This window comes from Rhinoderma darwinii, chromosome 4, assembly GCF_050947455.1.
Source record: "Rhinoderma darwinii isolate aRhiDar2 chromosome 4, aRhiDar2.hap1, whole genome shotgun sequence".
Lineage (NCBI taxonomy): Eukaryota > Metazoa > Chordata > Amphibia > Anura > Rhinodermatidae > Rhinoderma > Rhinoderma darwinii.
The window spans coordinates 177,540,286-177,561,994 of NC_134690.1; the positions used below are offsets into that span (position 1 = coordinate 177,540,286).

The window sequence follows — 21,709 nt, forward strand, 5'->3', positions numbered from 1 at the left end:
TCCTTCATAGTATTCTCAGTTAGATCCAGGGCTTTAGCCGATAGAAGGGACAACACGCGTGGAGGTTTATCGTCTGACAGCACCTGTGCGACGTTTCGGGGGACCCTTTCTCAAGCATACCTGTCGGACGCTCCGTGCTCATTTAAGTAGTGATCGACTAAGGTAAGTGTAATCAATATAATGTACAGCATTTCAAAAACACGTAAATATTTAAAAATGGGTAAATAATTTAAAACAAGCATTGAGTTTCACATTGAATATTAGAGAAATGGATTGTTTAAAGGTTTTTCATAATGTTTCAACAAATTTTGTTAGTGAAGGGTTAAATGTTACCTATTTTTTTCCGTTTGTTATTTTCATAAAGGAACCAAACCATTAATTCAATGGTCAATAAATCGGATGTAAAATTACAACGATGTTTCAATATTAAAGTACATAGTGTTATTTCTTATTTAAATTTATTAATATTTTTTGTATTTCTAGTTTATATAATATTAAAGAAATAACTATTTTTACTTTATTTATGGACTATGCAATTATTTGGAGGAGATATAAGGCAATAATGCTATTTCAATATTATCTTAACCCCTTCCCGACATTTGACGTATCCATATGCCAAAATCGGGTAGGGGAAGTATGGAACGGGCTCACGGAGTGAACTCGCACCATACGATGCTGGTGTCGGCTGTTTGTTACAGCCGGCACTTCAGATTAATGAGCGGCATCGCGCTCGAGCACGATCCCGCTCATTTAACTCGTTAAATGCCGCGGTCCGTAGCATTTAAATCGTTAGAAAGAGGGGCCCCCTCTAACAGCTCATCGTGCCCCCGCAACGCAATCGCGGGGGGGGGGGGGCGATGGTTAATATGGCTGCCTGGGGGCCTAGTGAAGGCCCCCAGGTCTGTCATCATTGTGCACCTGTTAAGCCCTGCCTCCGACTAATAAAAAAAGAAAAAATTAGTTAAAGTTTTTTTTGTGTAAGTTCCAAAAACCCCCATTTTCCCCCTAGAGAATGCAAAGTAAAAAAATAAATAAACATAATTGGTATTGCCGCATCCGTAAAAGTCTGAACTATTACAATATATCATTATTTAACCTGCACGGTGAACGCCGTAAAAAAAAGAAATTGTAAACGCCCGAATCTGTATTTTTTGGTCACCTCATCTCCCACCAAAAATGAAATAAAAAGTGATCAAACCGTCACATGTACACCAAAATGGTATTATTGAAAACTACAGCTTATCCCATAAAAACTAAGCCCTCATATCACTTAATCGACAGAAAAATAAAAAAGTTATGGCTCTCGGAATTTGGCGACACAAAATAAATTTTCTTTTTTACACTTAGATTTTTACTTGTAAAAGTAGTAAAATATAGACAAAACTATATATATTTGGTATCGCCGTAATCGTATTGACCCCCAGAATAAAGTTCACATGTTAATTTAATTGCACAGTGAATTACGTAAAAACGGCGTGCAAAAAAATATGGAGAAATCACAGGTTTTTTTCATTTTCTACCCACATTTTTTTCCCATTTCCTAGTACATTATATAGCAAAATAAATGGTGCTACGAAAAAACGACATGCATTTCAGGTGCAGTTCCGACATATGTCAGATGACCCAAACACCCCCCCCCCCCCAAAAAAAAAAAAATAAATGCTGAAACACCTTGACAAAATCACAATTTGGGGGAAAAAAAAGCATTTTGAAAATAATTTACTATTTCTCTCACATTATAAAAATACAGAAATGTACATAAATATTCCTAAATACAAGTCATCATGCAGCTACATACACTGTACACTAGAAACACTACACTGTGGCCCTCCATGTAACTGAATGGGCACCTACAGGCAGGGCTGTGTAAGAGAATCATACTGTCTAACTGAATGGGCACCTACAGGCAGAGCTCTGTAAGAGAATTATACTGTCTAACTGAATGGGCACCTACAGGCAGGGCTGTATGAGAGAATCATAGTGTCTAACTAAATGGGCACCTACAGGCAGGGCTCTGTAAGAGAATTATACTGTCTAACTGAATGGGCAACTACAGGCAGGGCTGTGTAAGAGAATCATACTGTCTAACTGAATGGGCACCTACAGTCAGGGCTGTGTAAGAGAATTATACTGTCTAACTGAATGGGCAACTACAGGCAGGGCTGTGTAAGAGAATCATACTGTCTAACTGAATGGGCACCTACAAGTAGGGCTGTGTAAGAGAATCATACTGTCTAACTGAATGGGCACCTACAGTCAGGGCTGTGTAAGAGAATTATACTGTCTAACTGAATGGGCAACTACAGGCAGGGCTGTGTAAGAGAATCATACTGTCTAACTGAATGGGCACCTACAAGTAGGGCTGTGTAAGAGAATCATACTGTCTAACTGAATGGGCACCTACAGGCAGGGCTGTGTAAGAGAATCATACTGTCTAACTGAATGGGCACATACAGGCAGGGCTGTGTAAGAGAATCATACTGTCTAACTGAATGGGCACATACAGGCAGGGCTGTGGAAGAGAATCATACTGTCTAACTGAATAGGCACCTACAGGCAGAGCTCTGTAAGAGAATTATACTGTCTAACTGAATGGGCACCTACAGGCAGGGCTGTATGAGAGAATCATAGTGTCTAACTAAATGGGCACCTACAGGCAGGGCTCTGTAAGAGAATTATACTGTCTAACTGAATGGGCAACTACAGGCAGGGCTGTGTAAGAGAATCATACTGTCTAACTGAATGGGCACCTACAGTCAGGGCTGTGTAAGAGAATTATACTGTCTAACTGAATGGGCAACTACAGGCAGGGCTGTGTAAGAGAATCATACTGTCTAACTGAATGGGCACCTACAAGTAGGGCTGTGTAAGAGAATCATACTGTCTAACTGAATGGGCACCTACAGTCAGGGCTGTGTAAGAGAATTATACTGTCTAACTGAATGGGCAACTACAGGCAGGGCTGTGTAAGAGAATCATACTGTCTAACTGAATGGGCACCTACAAGTAGGGCTGTGTAAGAGAATCATACTGTCTAACTGAATGGGCACCTACAGGCAGGGCTGTGTAAGAGAATCATACTGTCTAACTGAATGGGCACATACAGGCAGGGCTGTGGAAGAGAATCATACTGTCTAACTGAATAGGCACTACAGGTAGGGCTGTGTAAGGGCACGTTCAGACATGGCAGAATTCTTCCGCAGCAAATGTTTGTGCAAATTTGCGGCAATTACGCAGCGAATCTGCACCAACACTTGCATATTTGACAGGTAATTCAAATGTTACAGATAGCACAGCGGACATGCCACAGATTTCAGTTTTTGCATTGCAAAGGCTGAAATCCGCAGTGAAATTCTGCTTCTTCTCCGCAACGTCATGAGCATGCTGTGGAGGGGAAATTCTGCACCGCAGCATGATTTCCGCAAAGTAATTTTCTGTAACGTCTGAACTAACTTTCCTAAAAATGTATAGAAATAAATAATTCCGCCACGCCCTAAGAGAATCATACTGTCTAACTGAATGGGCATATACAGCAGGGCTGTGGAAGAGAATCATACTGTCTAACTGAATGGGCACCTACAGGTATGGCTGTGTAAGAGAATTATACTGTCTAACTGAATGGCCACATACAGGCAGGGCTGTGGAAGGGAATCATACTGTCTGACCTAAAAATGGCATCCCAAATAGCTACCTGTACAGCAGTTAAATTGTACTTATGTACTATACCCACTATCGTCCCCACCATGAAAAAACATACATACAGATTGAAATGGACTTCATAATATGTTATTAGAATAATTAAGCACAAAGAAAACCTGCATGTACAGAGCTATGATCTCAGTCAGTGGAAACTCTAAGTGAAAACCTCTACCAGTATAATGTTAAAAATAAATGGGTTTTATATCAGTAGTGGCTCGATCATTTCCAGCTCCAGGCAGTATTTGCTTGACAAAAGACCTGCTGCCTGTTATTAGAGAGATGACACTGTGAAATAAATCTTTAATGAGCCCCCAGTTGTGGCATTCAGACAACCACCTAGCATAGATAAAAAATAATTACAGCAACAGTAACCTTCATTTCAGCTATAGTGGTAAAGACAACCTCAAATGCTGCAAACTCTATGTACATGAAGATAACATTCAGGCCCGATTCACACATCGCATATTTGTTGCAGGTTTTGTTGCAGATTTTGAAGCTGATTTATGGGCCAAAGCCAGAAGTGTTTTCAAAAGAACTTATGCTTCTTCTTCCTGCTGGATACTCTTCTGTCTTTGGTTCAAAAATCTGCAAAAAATCCGCAAAAAATCCATGAAGGCCGAGTTCCCACAGGTCGGATATGCTGCGTAAAACTACACAGCGTATCTGAACTGGAACCTGCAGCACATTCCGTCCGAAAACCTCAGTTTTTCGGCTGGAATTTTTCGCAGCGGAAAGCAGCGGTAGAAAAAAACAAAACATTCATACTTACCCTGGCCATTGCCATGGTGATGCTTCCCTACTTTGCCGCCCAGTCCGGCCTCCCTGGATAATGCGGCAGTCCATGTGACCACTGCAGCCTGTGATTGGCTGCAGCGGTCACATGATGAAATGTCATCTCAAGAGGCCGGACTGTTGGAAGAAGCAGGGAGTTCTGGGTAAGTATAATTTTTTATTTTTTTCTGACCTGCGATTTTTGCGGTGGTATCACTGCTATTCCGCGGCAAAAGTCGCAACACTTAGCTAATTGTTGCGGGTTTTGCAGTGTTTACGACTGGTGTTTTCCCACAGTTTAGGCCCAGTTCTCACAGTTTTTAAGATGACTTTTGCGCTGGAATTAGCAGCAAAAACTTACCGAAACCGGCTCCCATTGATTTCAATGGGAGACTGAGGCGTTTTTTTCCGCGGCAGCTTTTAGCCGCCCACTGCTCCATCTCTGCCCTCCCATTGAAGTCAATGGGAGACAGAGAAAGTGTTTTTCAGGCGGTTTTTGTCCGTGGCCCCAATTGCCGCTAGCGAAAATCGTGGCAAGAATTTGCAGGCAGGTAAAAATATGCCTCAAAATTCCTGAAGGAATTTTGAGGGCGTTTTTTTTTTGCCTGCAAATAAACTCTTTGTGAACAGCGCCTTAGACCTCGTTCAAATATAGCACAAACATTACAGAATTTCTGCCTGGATTTTCCGTGCGTGAATGCCGCAGGGTTTACAGTAAGAGCAAAGTGTATGAAATTTCAACAAACCTCATCCACACGTTGAAGAAAAAACCTGCAAAAAAGACGTGCAGAAAAGTACTTGCTGTCTAGATTTTGTTTCCGCAGCACGTCAATTTATGTTGCAAACATTCTGCGGAATTTCCTGATGGAAATTCTGCAGTGTTTACGCTACAGCTGAGCATAGCTTTAGGGTGACATGGATTTTCATTATCTTCAGATCGTGCCTGATGACATATGATGAGTGATAATAAAAGGTATGTCTAATCACCTGGTTTCCCAGAAGATACTAAAAATGTGTCCACCATCAAGGAAGCTTGTGATCATTATTCATTTCCACGGTTGTTGACATACAATTGGGCATATGCTTTTGGCAATATTATTATTCAGTACAAACAGCATCAGTAAATTTCCACAGAAGAGTAATTAGCCACAAAGGTATTTGTAGAAGTGAAACTTAAGCTAACCCTGTCCATAAATATATTTTTTTTACTATTCAGTAGCCAGATGATCCTTGTCTGCAGCAATAAGAAATTATTACTTTGGGCAAGGCTTTCAGAAGTACTTATGTGATCCCTCTTGCACTGATCATAATAATTCCCCATGAGAGCATGCCCGATCTATGGATTCTGCTGGTCTTCACCATTAGAGACAACAATAAGTCAAATATGTCAGCTCAAGGGGATCTGAATCTTAGAATATGTAGATTTTTGTTCATGAATATATATTATTGAAAAAAATGAATATCACATTGGCTTGAATCAATATAAATAACTGTATATTTGCGAGAATACTCCTTTTAAATTATTTAATGTTTAGTCGGAGTCAGGGATCATATGAGTGGGATTTATGGGGTTTTGTTAGATATTCTAAGTCCAGCTTGGTAAATATCATGGAGAGCAGATTTTTCTCCACTCCTCTCTGGCCCCAATATGTCAGTACTGATTTCTGTCTGTATATTTACCATCTGAATAGTAAACTGCTGCCGAATATGTTGTTACTCTATAAATAAAGCATAATAACAATAGTAATTGGCTCATGTGCATTAAAACTGTTCCCCTGGTTTCTAGTGCACGGATGAGGATTAAATTTGGGTTTCTAACTAATTGGCACAAAGTGTAAGTAAAAAAAGGAAAATAAATAAATTTACTTCAGTATCTGATGAAGCCCCCTAGTTATTTATAATTCAATGATATATGATGTAAGAGCAGCGACCTGCTCCGTGATAATCTGCAGAATGGCATCTTTCATATATAGCAGAAGCCCTTCTTGCTTTTAGTGTCCAATGTTTAACCCTTGCCTGACATTTGACGTAACTGTACATCATAGCTGGGAAGGGATAATATGGAGCTAGCACATAGTAGGAGCCTGCTCCATATTCAGTGGGTGTCAGCTGTAACATATAGCCGACACTTCACTGCAATGGCTGGGATCAGAGAAAACTCTGATCCCGGTTGTTTAACCACTTAGATGTTGCAGTCAATAGCGACCAGGGCATCTAAGCCATCGGAAAGAGGAGGGGCCCTCTGTCACTCCAAGTCAGCCTGGGGGCTTAATGACGGCCCGCAAATCTGCCATTTTGGTGCTTATAGGATACACTGAAATACATAAGCAATGCAGTGTATTGTACCAGCAAGAAAATTATTGCTTGTTCAAGTCCCCCAGGGGAACTAACAAAAACTGTTAAATAAAGTTGTCAATAATTTACAAAAAATAAAAAAAATAAGAATGCTAAAAAACCCATTCAACATTCCCCCCCTAAAGTGATATATGTGTATATATATATATATATATATATATATATATATGTAAACATATATATATATATATATATATATATATATATTTTTATTTTTTTATTTTTTTTAACAATGTTTTTCTCTGTAGTACATCATAAAGTAAAACTATATAAATTTGGTATCACTGTAGTTGTACTGACCCAAAGAATAAAGATAATATATGTTTTTCACACAGTGAACACAAAGCCCCCAAAAAACTTGAGATATCAAAGTTTTTGTCCAATTCCACCCCACAAAGAATTTTCTCTTACATTATATTACATTACATTTTCTCAGTACATTATATGGTACATTTAATGGTGCAATCAAAAACTACAAGTCGTCCTTCAAAAAACAAGCCCTTATACCGCAATGTCGTGGAAAAGAAAAAAGTTATGGCTTTTGGAAGGCAGGAAGGAAAAAGCAAAAGTGGAAAAAAGAAAAATTGCTGAAGCGACAAGGGGATAAATAAAAAAAAAGATAATTTTAAATTTGCAATCAGCAAAGAAAACCTTACCTATTTTGTAGAAATATTTTCAGATACACTTAAATATGTTCAAATTTTTTTTTACTCAAATTAACACTTCCATTGGCTTCTATTTGGGTATAAAATGGAAGGATTTCTCTGGCTGTACATGAGTGTCATCAGAGCCATAGCTAAGAAGGAACTAGTGGGGTATGTGCCCTGAATGCTAGGTGTGTGAGTAGGGGGGCCACTAGAACTAACAGTAAGAGTTAAAGGGGTTACCCGTGTTGTTACAATTTTTTTTATAAATGGCTGCAAAAGTCCTAAAATTAAAAAACAATCAGTAATCACCTATTCTTTCCCCTGGGGATCTAGCGCTGACACTCAGGTGGTCCTCCCAGTTTTTGCTTCCATGTGGTCAGCATGTGACAGCTTCAACCAATCAGAGGCTTAAACAGTCATGTGTTGTTTTCCCAGCATGAACACTCAGCGATAGATAGAGTACTGATTGTTTTTTTATTCTAGGAAATCTGCAGCCATTTGTAAAAACCTTTTAACAACTTGTATAATTCTTTTAACAATAAAGTACTAAAAATAATGGGGATGCATACTATTTTGGCAGCAGACTAATTTCGCATGGTGGCGGAAAGCAGGCAGAATCAGCAGTGCCTGGGCAGGGCTGTCAATTGAGAGAGCCACTGAACTACAAATGTACATATCTGCATACAAGGATTTGTATGTATTACTTTGTGAGGGAGGGGCGCCAAACTGACTCCTTAAGGCTTCGTTCACATCTGCCAAGAGGTCCCGTTCTGACGTTCCGTCGGAGCTTTCTGTTAGAACGGTACCCTGAACAGACACAGAGGTTTTCATTTCCATTCATTTCCATCACCATAAGGTAATATTTTTCCCCTTAGGAATCAGTAAGCTGGATGTCCCCAATTATTGAACCAACCTATATCTCATATCTATCTATCTATCTATCTATCTATCTATCTATCTATCTATCTATCTATCTATCTTTCTCATAGCTATCTAATCTATCTATCTATCTATCTATCTATTGTGACCACCTGGGGACCACTTAGCTCACAGGATCGCCATCTCCCGGGTGAGATGGTTGGCACACATAGAAAGTTCACTCCAACTCCTTGAATAAAAGGTTTAAACCAGCCGCAGCTAGTTTTATGGTCTTCACCACAGCAAGCAGTGTTACAACATTAACCATACAAAATAAACCCTAGGCCGTCCAGCCTCTAACTAATACATTCAGTGTCCCTCACTACGAGACACTGAGCCTTGTGCCCAGCACCTCAAAACCTTCACAGCTTTACCTTACACGTTGGTGACTCTCACAGGCTAGCATGCCTGTCTTCCCCAGACTGAGAGCCCTGTGTGAACTGCACACAGCTGAATTAAAGAGCTGTCTCAGGTGAAGCCTAACTAAGCTCATCAGACAGCCCAAGACATGGACTGTCTGTATGGAGTGGAAGCCCAAGACACGAACTGTCTGTATGGAGTGGAAGCCCAAGACATGGACTGTCTGTATGGAGTGGAAGCCCGCCCTTCTCCTTCACACTCCAGCAAATCAGGCCCTATTCCGGGTTTTACACCCAACCAACAGCAGAGAAAACCCTCTCTGCTGTACATGTTCCCTGGTTGCTTGAAACTGGACAGTTTCTGCACTACTACACTATCTGTCTCATCTCTATCTATCCATCCATCTATCATCTATCTATCTATCTATATTCGTCCAATAAGAGACAGCACTCCAATTTGTGATAGAAAAAACTGCTTTTTTTTAGCCCCTGTGCGATGTTTCGGCTCTTTACATGGAGCCTTTCTCAAGCATGTAAAGAGCCGAAACGTCGCACAGGGGCTAATAAAAAGCCATTTTTTCTATCACAAATTGGAGTGCTGTCTCTTATTGGACGAATATTGAGGATCTGGGAGCAGTGATCGGGCTCCTGGGACGTGCACCCACCTATATTCCTGACTGGTGCTGCTGGATGGTGGACTATCTATCTATCTATCTATCTATCTATCTATCTATCTATCTATCTATCTATCTATCTATCTATCTATCTATCTATCTATCTATCTATCTCACATCTATCTAGCTCACATCTATCTATCTATCTCATATCTATCTATCTATCTATCTATCTATCTATCTATCTATCTATCTATCTATCTCATATCTATCTATCTCATATCTATCTATCTATCTATCTATCTATCTATCTATCTATCTATCTATCTATCTATCTATCTATCTATCTATCTATCTATCTATCTATCTATCTATCTATCTCATATCTATCTATCTATCTATCTATCTCATATCTATCTATCTATCTATCTATCTATCTATCTATCTATCTATCTATCTATCTATCTATCTATCTATCTATCTATCTATCTATCTATCTATCTATCTATCTCATATCTATCTATCTATCTATCTATCTATCTATCTATCTATCTATCTATCTATCTATCTATCTATCTATCTATCTATCTATCTATCTATCTATCTATCTATCATCTATCTAACCACACAGCATATTCATCAACTGTGAAAATAAAAATTAAAAAACACTATTAGCTTGACATAGCCTAAATAAATAATGAAATCCGTGGAGGTCCTAAAGTCTTCTTAGGTCAGAAATGTACATGCACATTCACATGCGCATTGTTCACGCAGCGCCGGTAACAGTGACAGCTGTAGAATTGGACATGCGCAGAGCGGCGGGTGGGAATGTCTTCAGGAGCTGAAGGAAAACAGCACGTCCCGCACAAAACATGGAAGTTTTAAGAGTGACAAGATTGTTACACCGGAGTGCGGTGAGATATGCAAAAATATGATTTTGTGCAGGCAAAGTGAATTTTGATTGAGTAATGCTGGTTACATATACTTGTGAGTTTTTTTATTCACTTTGTGGTCCCCGGATAACCCCTTTATTAAGTCTGAGCTGAGAACCAAGAGGAACAACTACAGTGACTAGGGAAATTACAGCAAGTCCTAGTGCAGGATGTAACAAATGCTCTTTTTCACATAGATTGCTATAAAGAGTTTCCAGGTTTCCTTATATAACATAATAATTTGCTTTGCTGAAATGTAAGCAATAAAGCCTTTATCAATGCTACTAAAATCAGCTTCATAAATATTAAACTGCTGAAATCAAAATGTTGAGAATGTAAAGGGAGCAATTTTCCATTACCTTGGTAAACAAAATGAAATCCCTTGGCAGGTGCACCACTCGTTGTGCTGAATCTCAGAAGGATGTGATTAGAAGCGGCTAATGGCATTGTCTCCCCTGAAAAACAGTCAATTATTATATTAAGAGATTACTTTTTAATTGAGTGCATACATATTACTTACAAACAATAAATACACTGTTTATATCCATTTTATTACAAATTAAATAATTGTATTTATCAATATTTAACAGTTTCTCATGTACAGATGTAGCCATCTGTACGTGACTCTGATAACTTGCTGCAGCGTGATATCACACAACAAAAGTAATTGAAAAGTAAAGATAAGGGATCTAGCCCGTGTTTATTTAATGCGTTAAGAGTCAAGATAAAGACGGCTACATCTGTATACTGAGCGTTTCATTTATACAATTCCGATCACATGGAATTACTGACATTTATGACCATCATGTTGCAGTTTTCTGATAATTGTTTAATTACCATGATAGCTGTTGGATGACCAGTTAATAGTGTTAATGACCCCTCCCCCGCTGACCCCATTCCTAGTATTCTGGTTTATTATACATACTTCCTATTTTTCGACACGTTTTTGCAGTAGGGTTCCTCAGCCCATGCAGCTCCTCCACCGGCTCCATTTCTTACCTCTCTTATATAGTATATATAAATCTGCCGCTTCCCTGTACAGAGAAGTGGTTACAGCGAGAACCTGTCACACAGTGAAATTTAAGGACACAGGATTGTTTCCCATCCCTTAATGGATTAGGCAGTTGCCTACTTTACTTTACCCCTCTTTCCGGCCTTGTATGTAGGCAAAAAGTCTCTAACTATGGCATTGAAGCTGTATATAAAAATAGTTATCATTTTTTTTAAGATTATTTGCAAAGTTGGTTTATGTTTTCATTTTAGAGGCATAGGAGCAGTAAATAAAAATGGGTTTAAACGTCTTATGCGCAGTACTATATGTCAAAGAAGAACAAGCATTTTTACTATGCATTTTTATTTGGTCTTTTCATACATTTGTTATTCCCTTTTATATCTTCTCAATGTTGTAAAAATACTGAAAACACAATGTAAATCTACTTTGTGACACATAACAATAATATTGTTTCCGTTCTCATCCATGGTACCCTGAAGATATCTAGAATTTAGTAAACTTGTTTGATATAATATACTAATAACTTATATCTCTGTCATCAGAATCATTCACGTTTAGCTTTTATTATTTTGCACACCTCCTTAGTTTATTTTTATCCAGATTTCTCTGATCTTAATAAAGATGATTTCTAGACAAGAACTCTTTAATCTGAAAGAGGTTATACTTTCAGATATGTATTCATACAAAGGAACGCTTTTTCACCTACTCACTTAGTTCTACAAAATTGCGACAAGGCAAACGTGACTACCACAATCTTCTGTACATTAAATTTTGATTGAAGTTATAAATGGAATTCTTTTGTGACTTTGGCATTTGAACAATCTGTTCAGAATAAAGAAACCGATCCATTGAAACTTTTTATATTATTAAAATAGCAAAGAAAAAAAGAAAACTCCAGACGGATCTTTTCTCCCAGATAAAAATTCTAGAACCATATATATTTGACAACCTGAGATATGAAGGGGGAGGGGTGAACTTTTAGGTGAAGCAGAAGTGGTAAAAGGATATGTAAATTTTTTTTCTTAGGGTAGATGTGTGAAAATAAAATTGTAATTGTGCAACTATCTGGGTATTGTACTTTACTACTTGTCCATATAAAAACATATATGTGAGAAAAACTTTGAGAGAGCTCCATAGATGTTCACGGGAAAACATATTGGACATATGTGCAGCGAAAAAAATAGAGGACATGACTAAATTAAAACCAATCCTGCAAATAAAGATATATATATATATATATATATATATATATATATATGGGCGACGTCTCGCTCTACACTAGAGCCTTTCTCAAGCGGCAATTTGTGGAGTTAAGTCCCTAGTTTATGCCCCCATATAGAAGTTAGGCCCCCAGCTTGTGCCCCCATATAGGAATTAGGCATGTTTATGCCCTCATATAGAAGTTATGCCCCCAGTTTGTGCACCCATATAGAAGTTAGGCCCTGCTTATGCCCTCATATAGAAGTTAGGGCCCCAGTTTGTGCCCCCATGTAAAATTTAAGCTCCCTTTATGTCCCCATATAGAAGTTAGGCCCCCAGTTTGTGCCCCATACATACAGTGCCCTGTACATAATGCAACACACAACCCATGTAGAAAATTCCAGTGCCCTCTGTAGATAATGCCAAAATGCCTTCTGTAGATAGTGTCACAGTGCTCTTTGTAGATAGTGCCACACACACCTCCTTGTAGAAAGTGCAACACACACAACTCCTTGTAAATAGCGCCACACCCACTCTGTAGAGAGCGCTATACCCACCCCCTTCTTGTAGATAGCACCATTCGGGCTCCCTCTAGAAGTGGAATACCCAGCCAGAGCGTTGCCGATGCTCTAGCCAGGAATTCCTCTCGTGGAGAAGCCCCTGATGCCACTGTCCATATATGGACAGTGACGACAGGGGCTTCTACAGGAGCGGAATCCCCAGCCAGAGTGTCAGCAATGCTCTAGCTGGGGATTCCGCTCCAGGAGGAGTCTCTGACGTCACTGTCCATATACGGGTAGTAATGCCAGGGGCTCCTCCAGGAACTAACACCGGCCAGAGCGTTGGCAATGCTCTTGCCAGGGATTCCGCTTCAGGAGGAGTCCCTGATGTCACTGTCCATATATGGTTAGTGACGTCAGGGGCTCCCTCTAGAAACTGAATCTCTGTCCAGAGCATCCGCAACGCTCTGGCCGGGAATTCTGCTCCTGGAGGAGCCATGATGGCAGTGTAAAGCACCCGGGTAGTGGGCCCCAGAACTTGCCTGTGTTTCCCGGGTGGTGACATGGCTCAGGTGGCTCATGTGTATATATATATATATATATATATATATATATGTGTGTGTGTGTGTGTGTTTTTGAATAGCATTAGTACATGAATTATTAACACCTATTATTAACACCTTATTTACATATGGAGCGATTTTATATCACTGGTTGCATATGTATATTAACTGTGATGTATGGGCTCTATTCAAGTTTTAAGCAGTTGTGGGAAAATGCTGCAAAGTAAGTATGCTTTCAAAAATAGAATTGTTAGTAGTTTTTTTTAATCAATTAACAAAATGCAAAGTGAATGAACAGAAGAGAAATCTATATCAAATCAATATTTGCTGTGACCACCCTTTGCCTTCAAAACAGCATCAATTCTTCTAGATACACTTGCACATTTTGAAGGAACTCAGCAGGGAGTTTGTACAATACATCTTGGAGAACTAACGACAGATGTTCTGTAGATGTAGGCTTCCTAAAAAAAATTCTGTCTCTTTAAGTAATCCCAGACAGACTCGATGATGTTGAGCTCAAGGCTCTGTGGGGGCTATATCATCACTTCCTATTCTTCTTTACACTGAAGATGGTTCTTAATGACATTGGCTGTATGTCTGGGGTCGTTGTTCTGCTGAAGAATACATTTGGAACCAATGATGGCATTGCATGATGGATACGTATTTGATTGAATTTCTCAGCATTAAGAACACCATTAATCCTTACCAAATCCCCAACTCCATTTGCTGAAATGCAGCCCCAAACTTACAGGGGAACCTTCACCATGATTTTCAGATATCTGCAGACACTCATTATTGTACCGCTCTCCAGCGTACAAACTGCTTTCTGCGAATTTTCTGCACCCGAGGTTCCTATGTTTTCGTGCATAGTTGAGTCCCTTGGCCTTGTATCCACATCAAAGGTATGACCTTTTTGGCACTATTCTTCCACGAAAACCACTTTTGGCCACACTACTCTGAACAGTAGATGAATCCCACTGGTTTCTGCCAGTTCTGAGCTGATGCACTGCTGGACATTTTCTGATTTCAAAGGGAAGTAAGCATGATGTGTCTTTGATCTGCTGTACGAAGTTTCCTTAGCCGACCACTACATTTGCAGTCCTCAACATTGCCAATTTCTTTGTGCTTCTTCAAAAGAGCTTGAACAGCACATCTTGGAACCCCAGTCTTGCCATGGTGGACCTGCAATGTACGCTATGAGATGCTGCATTTTAATCCAGTCGATTAGTTAAATGGAATGATGTAAGTCTCCAATTTAGTTACAGATGATTCCTCTGACTTCCCATTGGATTGATCATATATAAATCCGTATTGTTCCCATCAGTCAACCACCCCCAGACAAAGCATTTGGGAAACATGCGTTGGGCGTGGCGGCTTCCCATGGTGGGTTCCCTATTATATATCATTGCGCTTTGCTTTCTTGCGGTCATCTCTTCCTCTGACCAGCTGTACCTTTATACCTTTTATTAGCAATTTGCAGCTTGAGTAAATAAATATTTTTTGCTCAATGCACTTCACTATGTATTGATATTACAATACTGCCTTGCTATTCATACTTTTTTAGTACTCTTTGTCATGTTGGATACTGGCGTTCAGGATACCCACCCTTATGTTGTATTGATGGAAATAATCTTTTTTATAATAATGTTTGTCTTTTTGTTTGTGTTTTCGTGCATAGTTGAGTCGCTTGGCCTTGTATCCACATCAAAGGTATGACCTTTTTGGCACTATTCTTCCACGTAAACCACTTTTGGCCACACTACTCTGAACAGTAGATGAATCCCACTGGTTTCTGCCAGTTCTGAGCTGATGCACTGCTGGACATTTTCTGATTTCAAAGGGAAGTAAGCATGATGTGTCTTTGATCTGCTGTACGAAGTTTCCTTAGCCGACCACTACATTTGCAGTCCTCAACATTGCCAATTTCTTTGTGCTTCTTCAAAAGAGCTTGAACAGCACATCTTGGAACCCCAGTCTTGCCATGGTGGACCTGCAATGTACGCTATGAGATGCTGCATTTTAATCCAGTCGATTAGTTAAATGGAATGATGTAAGTCTCCAATTTAGTTACAGATGATTCCTCTGACTTCCCATTGGATTGATCATATATAAATCCGTATTGTTCCCATCAGTCAACCACCCCCAGACAAAGCATTTGGGAAACATGCGTTGGGCGTGGCGGCTTCCCATGGTGGGTTCCCTATTATATATCATTGCGCTTTGCTTTCTTGCGGTCATCTCTTCCTCTGACCAGCTGTACCTTTATACCTTTTATTAGCAATTTGCAGCTTGAGTAAATAAATATTTTTTGCACAATGCACTTTACTATGTATTGATATTACAATACTGCCTTGCTATTCATACTTTTTTAGTACTCTTTGTCATGTTGGATACTGGCGTTCAGGATACCCACCCTTATGTTGTATTGATGGAAATAATCTTTTTTATAATAATGTTTGTCTTTTTTTATAATTAATTTAAATGATAAATCTGAGGTTTTCTTTTTTTGATCTCTTGGTCTGGCACTTTGCTGGTATTATATAATATGGAATACAGCATCTGCTCAGAAATATTGTTCTCTCATGTTCTCATTTGTGGTCTGTGAAATCTGCTTCAACTAAGGCTGGGGTTAGACCTGGACCTTTTTTTTGTAGTGAGTGATTTTATTGCTGTCTATATAAATGCATTAGACTAGAGCTACACTCAGAGTATTTATCTCAATAGAAAAAAATTCTCTGTTATATGGCTGTGAAAAATTGCTGTCCATAAAAATGCATTGAGTCACTTGAAAATTTCTTCAAAATCATTCCATTCAAGCAATTCACTATTGATGGGATTTCAGAGCTACACAGTTGTCTAACAGCAACTTTCCAACTGACTGTAAGCAATGCTGTAATGGGATTGTACCACCAGTTGGCATTGCAGGCAGCTGTAGTTCACAATGCAATGGGGCAGATTTACTATTGCGTCTGGGTTTAGAATGTGCAAAAAATGGACCAAATTTTGGTGCAAATTATTAGGTTTTGGATCGGAGTATGCTTTACTCTCCAAATTTCCCGTTACATTATTGTGAAGTGAATTTATTGTGTGCCTTAATATGCCTTCATTGGTTGAATCGCTCCTGTTGCATACAGAAATAATCCAACCCTACACCAAGGGCAGTATGATGGAACACAAGCTACACGCAGCTATCCTCCAACCCATTAACAGGCTATAGACGGTTTTATGACAAACTTTAGCTTACATCCCTCAGGAAAACTATAAACCACAATAAACAGCTGTCTTCAGTTTGTCATTGGGCTCTAAGCAATGCTAGGGAATTTCAATTTCCCATGGTTGCCCTTGTATATATTTGAATTACTGCTACTTGAAAGTAAATTAAGGAACTGCACATAATGCAATTTCTTAACTTTAACACCTAGCTACCTCCAAACTGGAAATATACTGTATTTTAAGTTCTATTGCACGCTTCATACATATACAACACGGAATCTAAATTCTTACAAGGTTCATTCCTTATTAGTTGAACATCTTCGAGCTATTTATTACCTTTTACTGCCTTTTTTGCCTCTTAATTTTATGAGGATATTATCTTTGTGTTTGTCATTATAATTTTAGATCTTTTCTGGAAACGTTTAAGGCTTTTCAAGTTATCTGAGCATCACTTCTAATTTACTAGAGGAAAAGGGATGTTATCATTCCAATAAATGATACATCAAACTTTTGCAGTTCTTTACCGGCTGGAAAATTTTAGAATATTATTTTTGCCTTTATAATTTTTTTATTCTTTTTTTACTCTTATTTTTATATAAACGTGTTAACATAGTATTAAGTATAGTATTAAATATAATAAACAGTTAAATGTATATAATGAAATATAATAAACAGTTAAATGTTTTAAATGATCAACAATTTAAATGCAAGCTTCAGAATTTGACTATGGGCAACTATTTCAAGAATAGCAGTGAAGAGACATATATATATATATATATATACCATAGAACAGAATAACGGCACCAGGTATTCAGAGTAGATGAAACAGGGTGGATTTATTCACCTCAAGTGAGCAACGTTTAGGTTAGTCACAGAACCTTTCTCAAGCTTGAGAATGGTTCTGTGATGAACAGAAATGTCGCTCACTTGAGGTGAATAAATCCACCCTGTTTCATCTACTCTGAAGTCCTGGTGCCGTTATTCTGTTCTATGGTCTATATACAAGTTAGGGAACTGATTCATCCCCTGATAACGAGCACATGGCCTAATATATGGGTATGTTGGAGTGCTGTGTTCATCTGTTTTTTGATTGTATATATTTATATATATATATATATATATATATATATATATATATATATATATATATATATATCTTCCAATAACTTGCGCTATGTTAGAAACCATCTGCAAATTTGTTATATGCACATTTTTTATTTAATATTCAAACTACATCTCTATTATCGAGCAGTTTTGGGTAACAAATATATAAACTTAAGGGACTTGACTAGTTTAGAAAACTAATTTCCAAATATACTATAGGGCCGAAAAGGTTTGGAGACTCCTCCTAATATTTGACCTCAGGTGTTACGGCCACATCCATGCAAAGAGATGCATGAAATCAAGCACACAGCCATGCAATCTTAATAGACAATCATTGGTAGCAGTATAGGACATACTGAAGAACTCAGTGACTTTAAATGTGGCACTGTCATAGGAGACTGGACCAACCACCTTTGCCACAATTCAGTTTGTGACATTTCTAATGTTAGATCTTCCTCGGTCAACTGTAAGTGCTATTATTGTAATGTGGAAGCATCAAGAAGTAAGATCAGCTCAGTCACATTGTAGTTTAACAGGCAAATTCACTGAGCGGGGCCTCTAGGTGCTGAAGTGCGTGGCACGTAAAAATTGCCTATACTCTGTTGCATCACTCACTACAGATATCTAGCAATCTAATGAGGTTTCAGGTACATTAAAAAGATGTCATATTGACCTCAAAATGTGTAGTAAGTTTATTAAATATTGGTTTATGATCCTTGCGATCCTACTGTGTTTATCTCTTATATGGTGGTGGCGCCGGTTCGATCCTGCATTTTCTGCTTTTGCTGATTGGATATTGGAGGTCTTGTTAATTATGTCTGCAGGCTGGAGCATTGGCCATGCGAACTCTAAGGGAACGTTCAGACGTGGCGGAATTTTTCCGCTGCAAATGTAGGTGCAGATTTGGGGCAATTATGCAATTATGCAACGAATCTGTACCAACATTTGCATATTTGACAGGAAATTCAGACGTTCCAGAAAACACAGTGGACTTGCCACAGATTTCAGCCTTTTGCATTGCAAAGGCTGAAATTCGCAGAGAAATTCTGCTTCTTCTCCGCAACGTCATGAGCATGCTGCGTACAAAAAATTCTGCACCGCAGCCTGATTTCCGCACAGTTATTTTCTGCAACGTCTGGACTAACTTTCCTAAAAATGAATAGAAACAAATGTAAAAAACGGCTGCTGCAGAATTCCACTGCGGACTGTCCACAGTGGAATTCAACAGCAATTCCGCCACGTCTGAATATGCCCTAAGGGTATGTTCACACGCTTAACCAAAAACGTCTGAAAATACAAAGCTGTTTTCAAGGGAAAACAGCTCCTGATTTTCAGCCTTATTTAATCAAACTAGCGTTTTTCGCTGCATTGTTGAGTCAATGAAAAACAGCTCCAGAAAGGGCTCAAGAAGTGACATGTACTTCTTTTTACGGGGTGTCTTTTTATGTGCTGTTTTTTGAACGCCGTATTTCCCATTGAAATCAATGGTCAGATGTAGGCGTTCTGCTTACAATTTTTCAGCCGTTTTTCCGGACGTTTACGGACCAAAAACAGCTTAAAATAGCCCATGTGAACATATCCTAAGAAAGATTACTTCACATATGCCTCTCAGAGTTGTGTTTGTTCCTTGCACAAACCCATCTGGTAAGAGCAATATTTATTTGTCTAGACACTTAACTTGAGTAGTCTGCACAGAGCCCTACACTTAACCCGATTAAACTTTATTGTCTTTATTAACTAGAGTGGAGAGCACCTATGAAGAGCATCACTCACTCAACCCTAGCGTATCCGTGCATCACATGAACAGCCCATTGATTTTAATAGGAACTATGTAAAGCTTCATTTCCCCTGTGGTGGCACGTGTGTATAATGCTGTCAGGTTGCTCTTTCACTTCTCTGCTGTGAACACGAGGACCAATCCAAATTTGAGTAGAACATTTGAATAATTTGATAGCACGTCTCTGGTGACCAGTCTCTCTTAGATTGCTCTGGTCTTAAGCACATAAAGAATTATCACCAAAATGAGGGCAGATAATGGGCAAGAAAGCTTGGCGGGACTTGAATAACTATCTGTTACTGTCAAATGAACTACATTTTTAGATATTTACAGTATATTAAGGCGAGGTAAACTGTAGCATTTAGCTTATTTGTCAACTGATTATGGGTTATGTGATGCATTACTCTCCATTTAGGTCTAAAGTTAACTTCAGAATACAGTTTTTTTTTATTTAAGATCCAAGCAGTGGAGCTAAGTAGATGAAGGGTACACAGTTGTAGCTAAAATATTAGGTCTTATATTTCTTATTACAGAAAATATTGCAATGTTGTAATTACCAACAAAAAGAATGTGAATAATATAAACACAAAGTTGATTTACTTTACTAACCTGTATGGCTACCAGTGAGGGAACTGAGTAGTCTGGACTGTGAATGGGCTCCATCAAAAAGTTCTACAAGATCATTTAATGATGTCTGGAAAAAGGCAAACTGGCCGAATACAACTACAAGAAACAAACAAAAACAAATAAACAGGCAAATATATTTTTTTGTACATCTTCCTCTTACATTATTTACTTTAAAATCAGAAACAACAAATACCATTGCTGTAATACACATACAATTATACTGGCTTTAAAAGATATCTATCTATCTATCTATCTATCTATCTATCTATCTATCTATCTATCTATCTATCTATCTATCTATTTATCTATCTATCTATCTGTAGTGACAGGGGGTAGGGAAAAAGACAGTGAGCCCTAATCTACCCACCACTCAGTCCCTGCCTACTTGCAATGACCCGCCCTAGGCGACGGGGTACAACTGGGCGACGGTCCCTACGCTCAGTAGGTGCACGACAGACAAACGGACAAGGGGACACAAGCAAAGGGAAATGGGGCAGTTGCCCACGGCAACACCGTGAGCAACAAGAGAGGTGGACGAGCCGAGTCAAACCAGGAATGTACGAGGTACCAAACGCAGAGCAGGAGAGTAGTCAGAAAGCCGGGGTCAGTATGAAGCAAGGTCAAATAGCTAGGAGCTGCAGCAAGGCCAGGAAACCACATGAGAAGAATCACAAGCAAAGGAGGAACCGGAAAGGCAGGTATAAATAGAAAGAGGGCGGAACTAGCTCCGTCTGGCCAGGCTGCGATAGGCTCTTCCACTCCTAAGCCTGCCATCCTGAGTGGTGGAAGATGGAGTCAGTCTCAGAGACATAGAACCAGGTGCAGACTGATTACCCATGGGCGTATACACAGAAGTGCCTGGCAGATCCTTTACAGTACCCCCCCTTTTATGGGGGGCCACCGGACCCTTTTTAAGTGGACGTGGTTTATTGGGGAAACGAAGGTGGAACTTCCTGACCAATACCCCAGCGTGAACATCCCGGGCGGGTACCCAAGTCCTCTCCTCAGGCTCGTATCCTCTCCAATGGACCAGGTACTGGAGGGAGCCTTGGACCATCTTGCTGTCCACAATCTTGGCCACCTCGAATTCCACCCCCTCAGGGGTGAGAACGGGAACAGGAGGTTTCCTCGAGGGAGCCCAGGAAGGTGAGCAGCGTTTAAGGAGGGAGGCATGATACACGTCGTGTATACGAAAAGATGGGGGCAACTCCAGTCGGAAGGAGACAGGATTGAGGACTTCGATGACTTTATACGGCCCTATAAACCGTGGAGCAAACTTCTTGGACGGGACCTTAAGGCGCAAGTTCTTAGATGATAACCACACCAGATCCCCGACCATAAACAAGGGGTTAGCAGAACGTCTTCTATCAGCCTGAGTTTTTTGTATGCTCTGGGACGCCTCTAGATTCTTCTGAACC

At 39.3% G+C, this 21,709-nt stretch overlaps 1 protein-coding gene across 1 annotated transcript in view; it reads right to left on the reverse strand.

Annotated features, from left to right (window-relative positions):
* The window catches only part of CSMD1 (CUB and Sushi multiple domains 1), a 1,675,903-nt gene that overhangs the window by 271,184 nt on the left and 1,383,010 nt on the right, over positions 1–21,709 (reverse strand). The window contains exons 32-33 of the mRNA XM_075861938.1: positions 20,274–20,387; positions 10,655–10,750 (exon numbers count right to left, since the gene is read on the reverse strand). Coding sequence (XP_075718053.1) covers positions 10,655–10,750; positions 20,274–20,387 — 210 coding nt within the window. The remainder of the gene's footprint in view (positions 1–10,654; positions 10,751–20,273; positions 20,388–21,709) is intronic.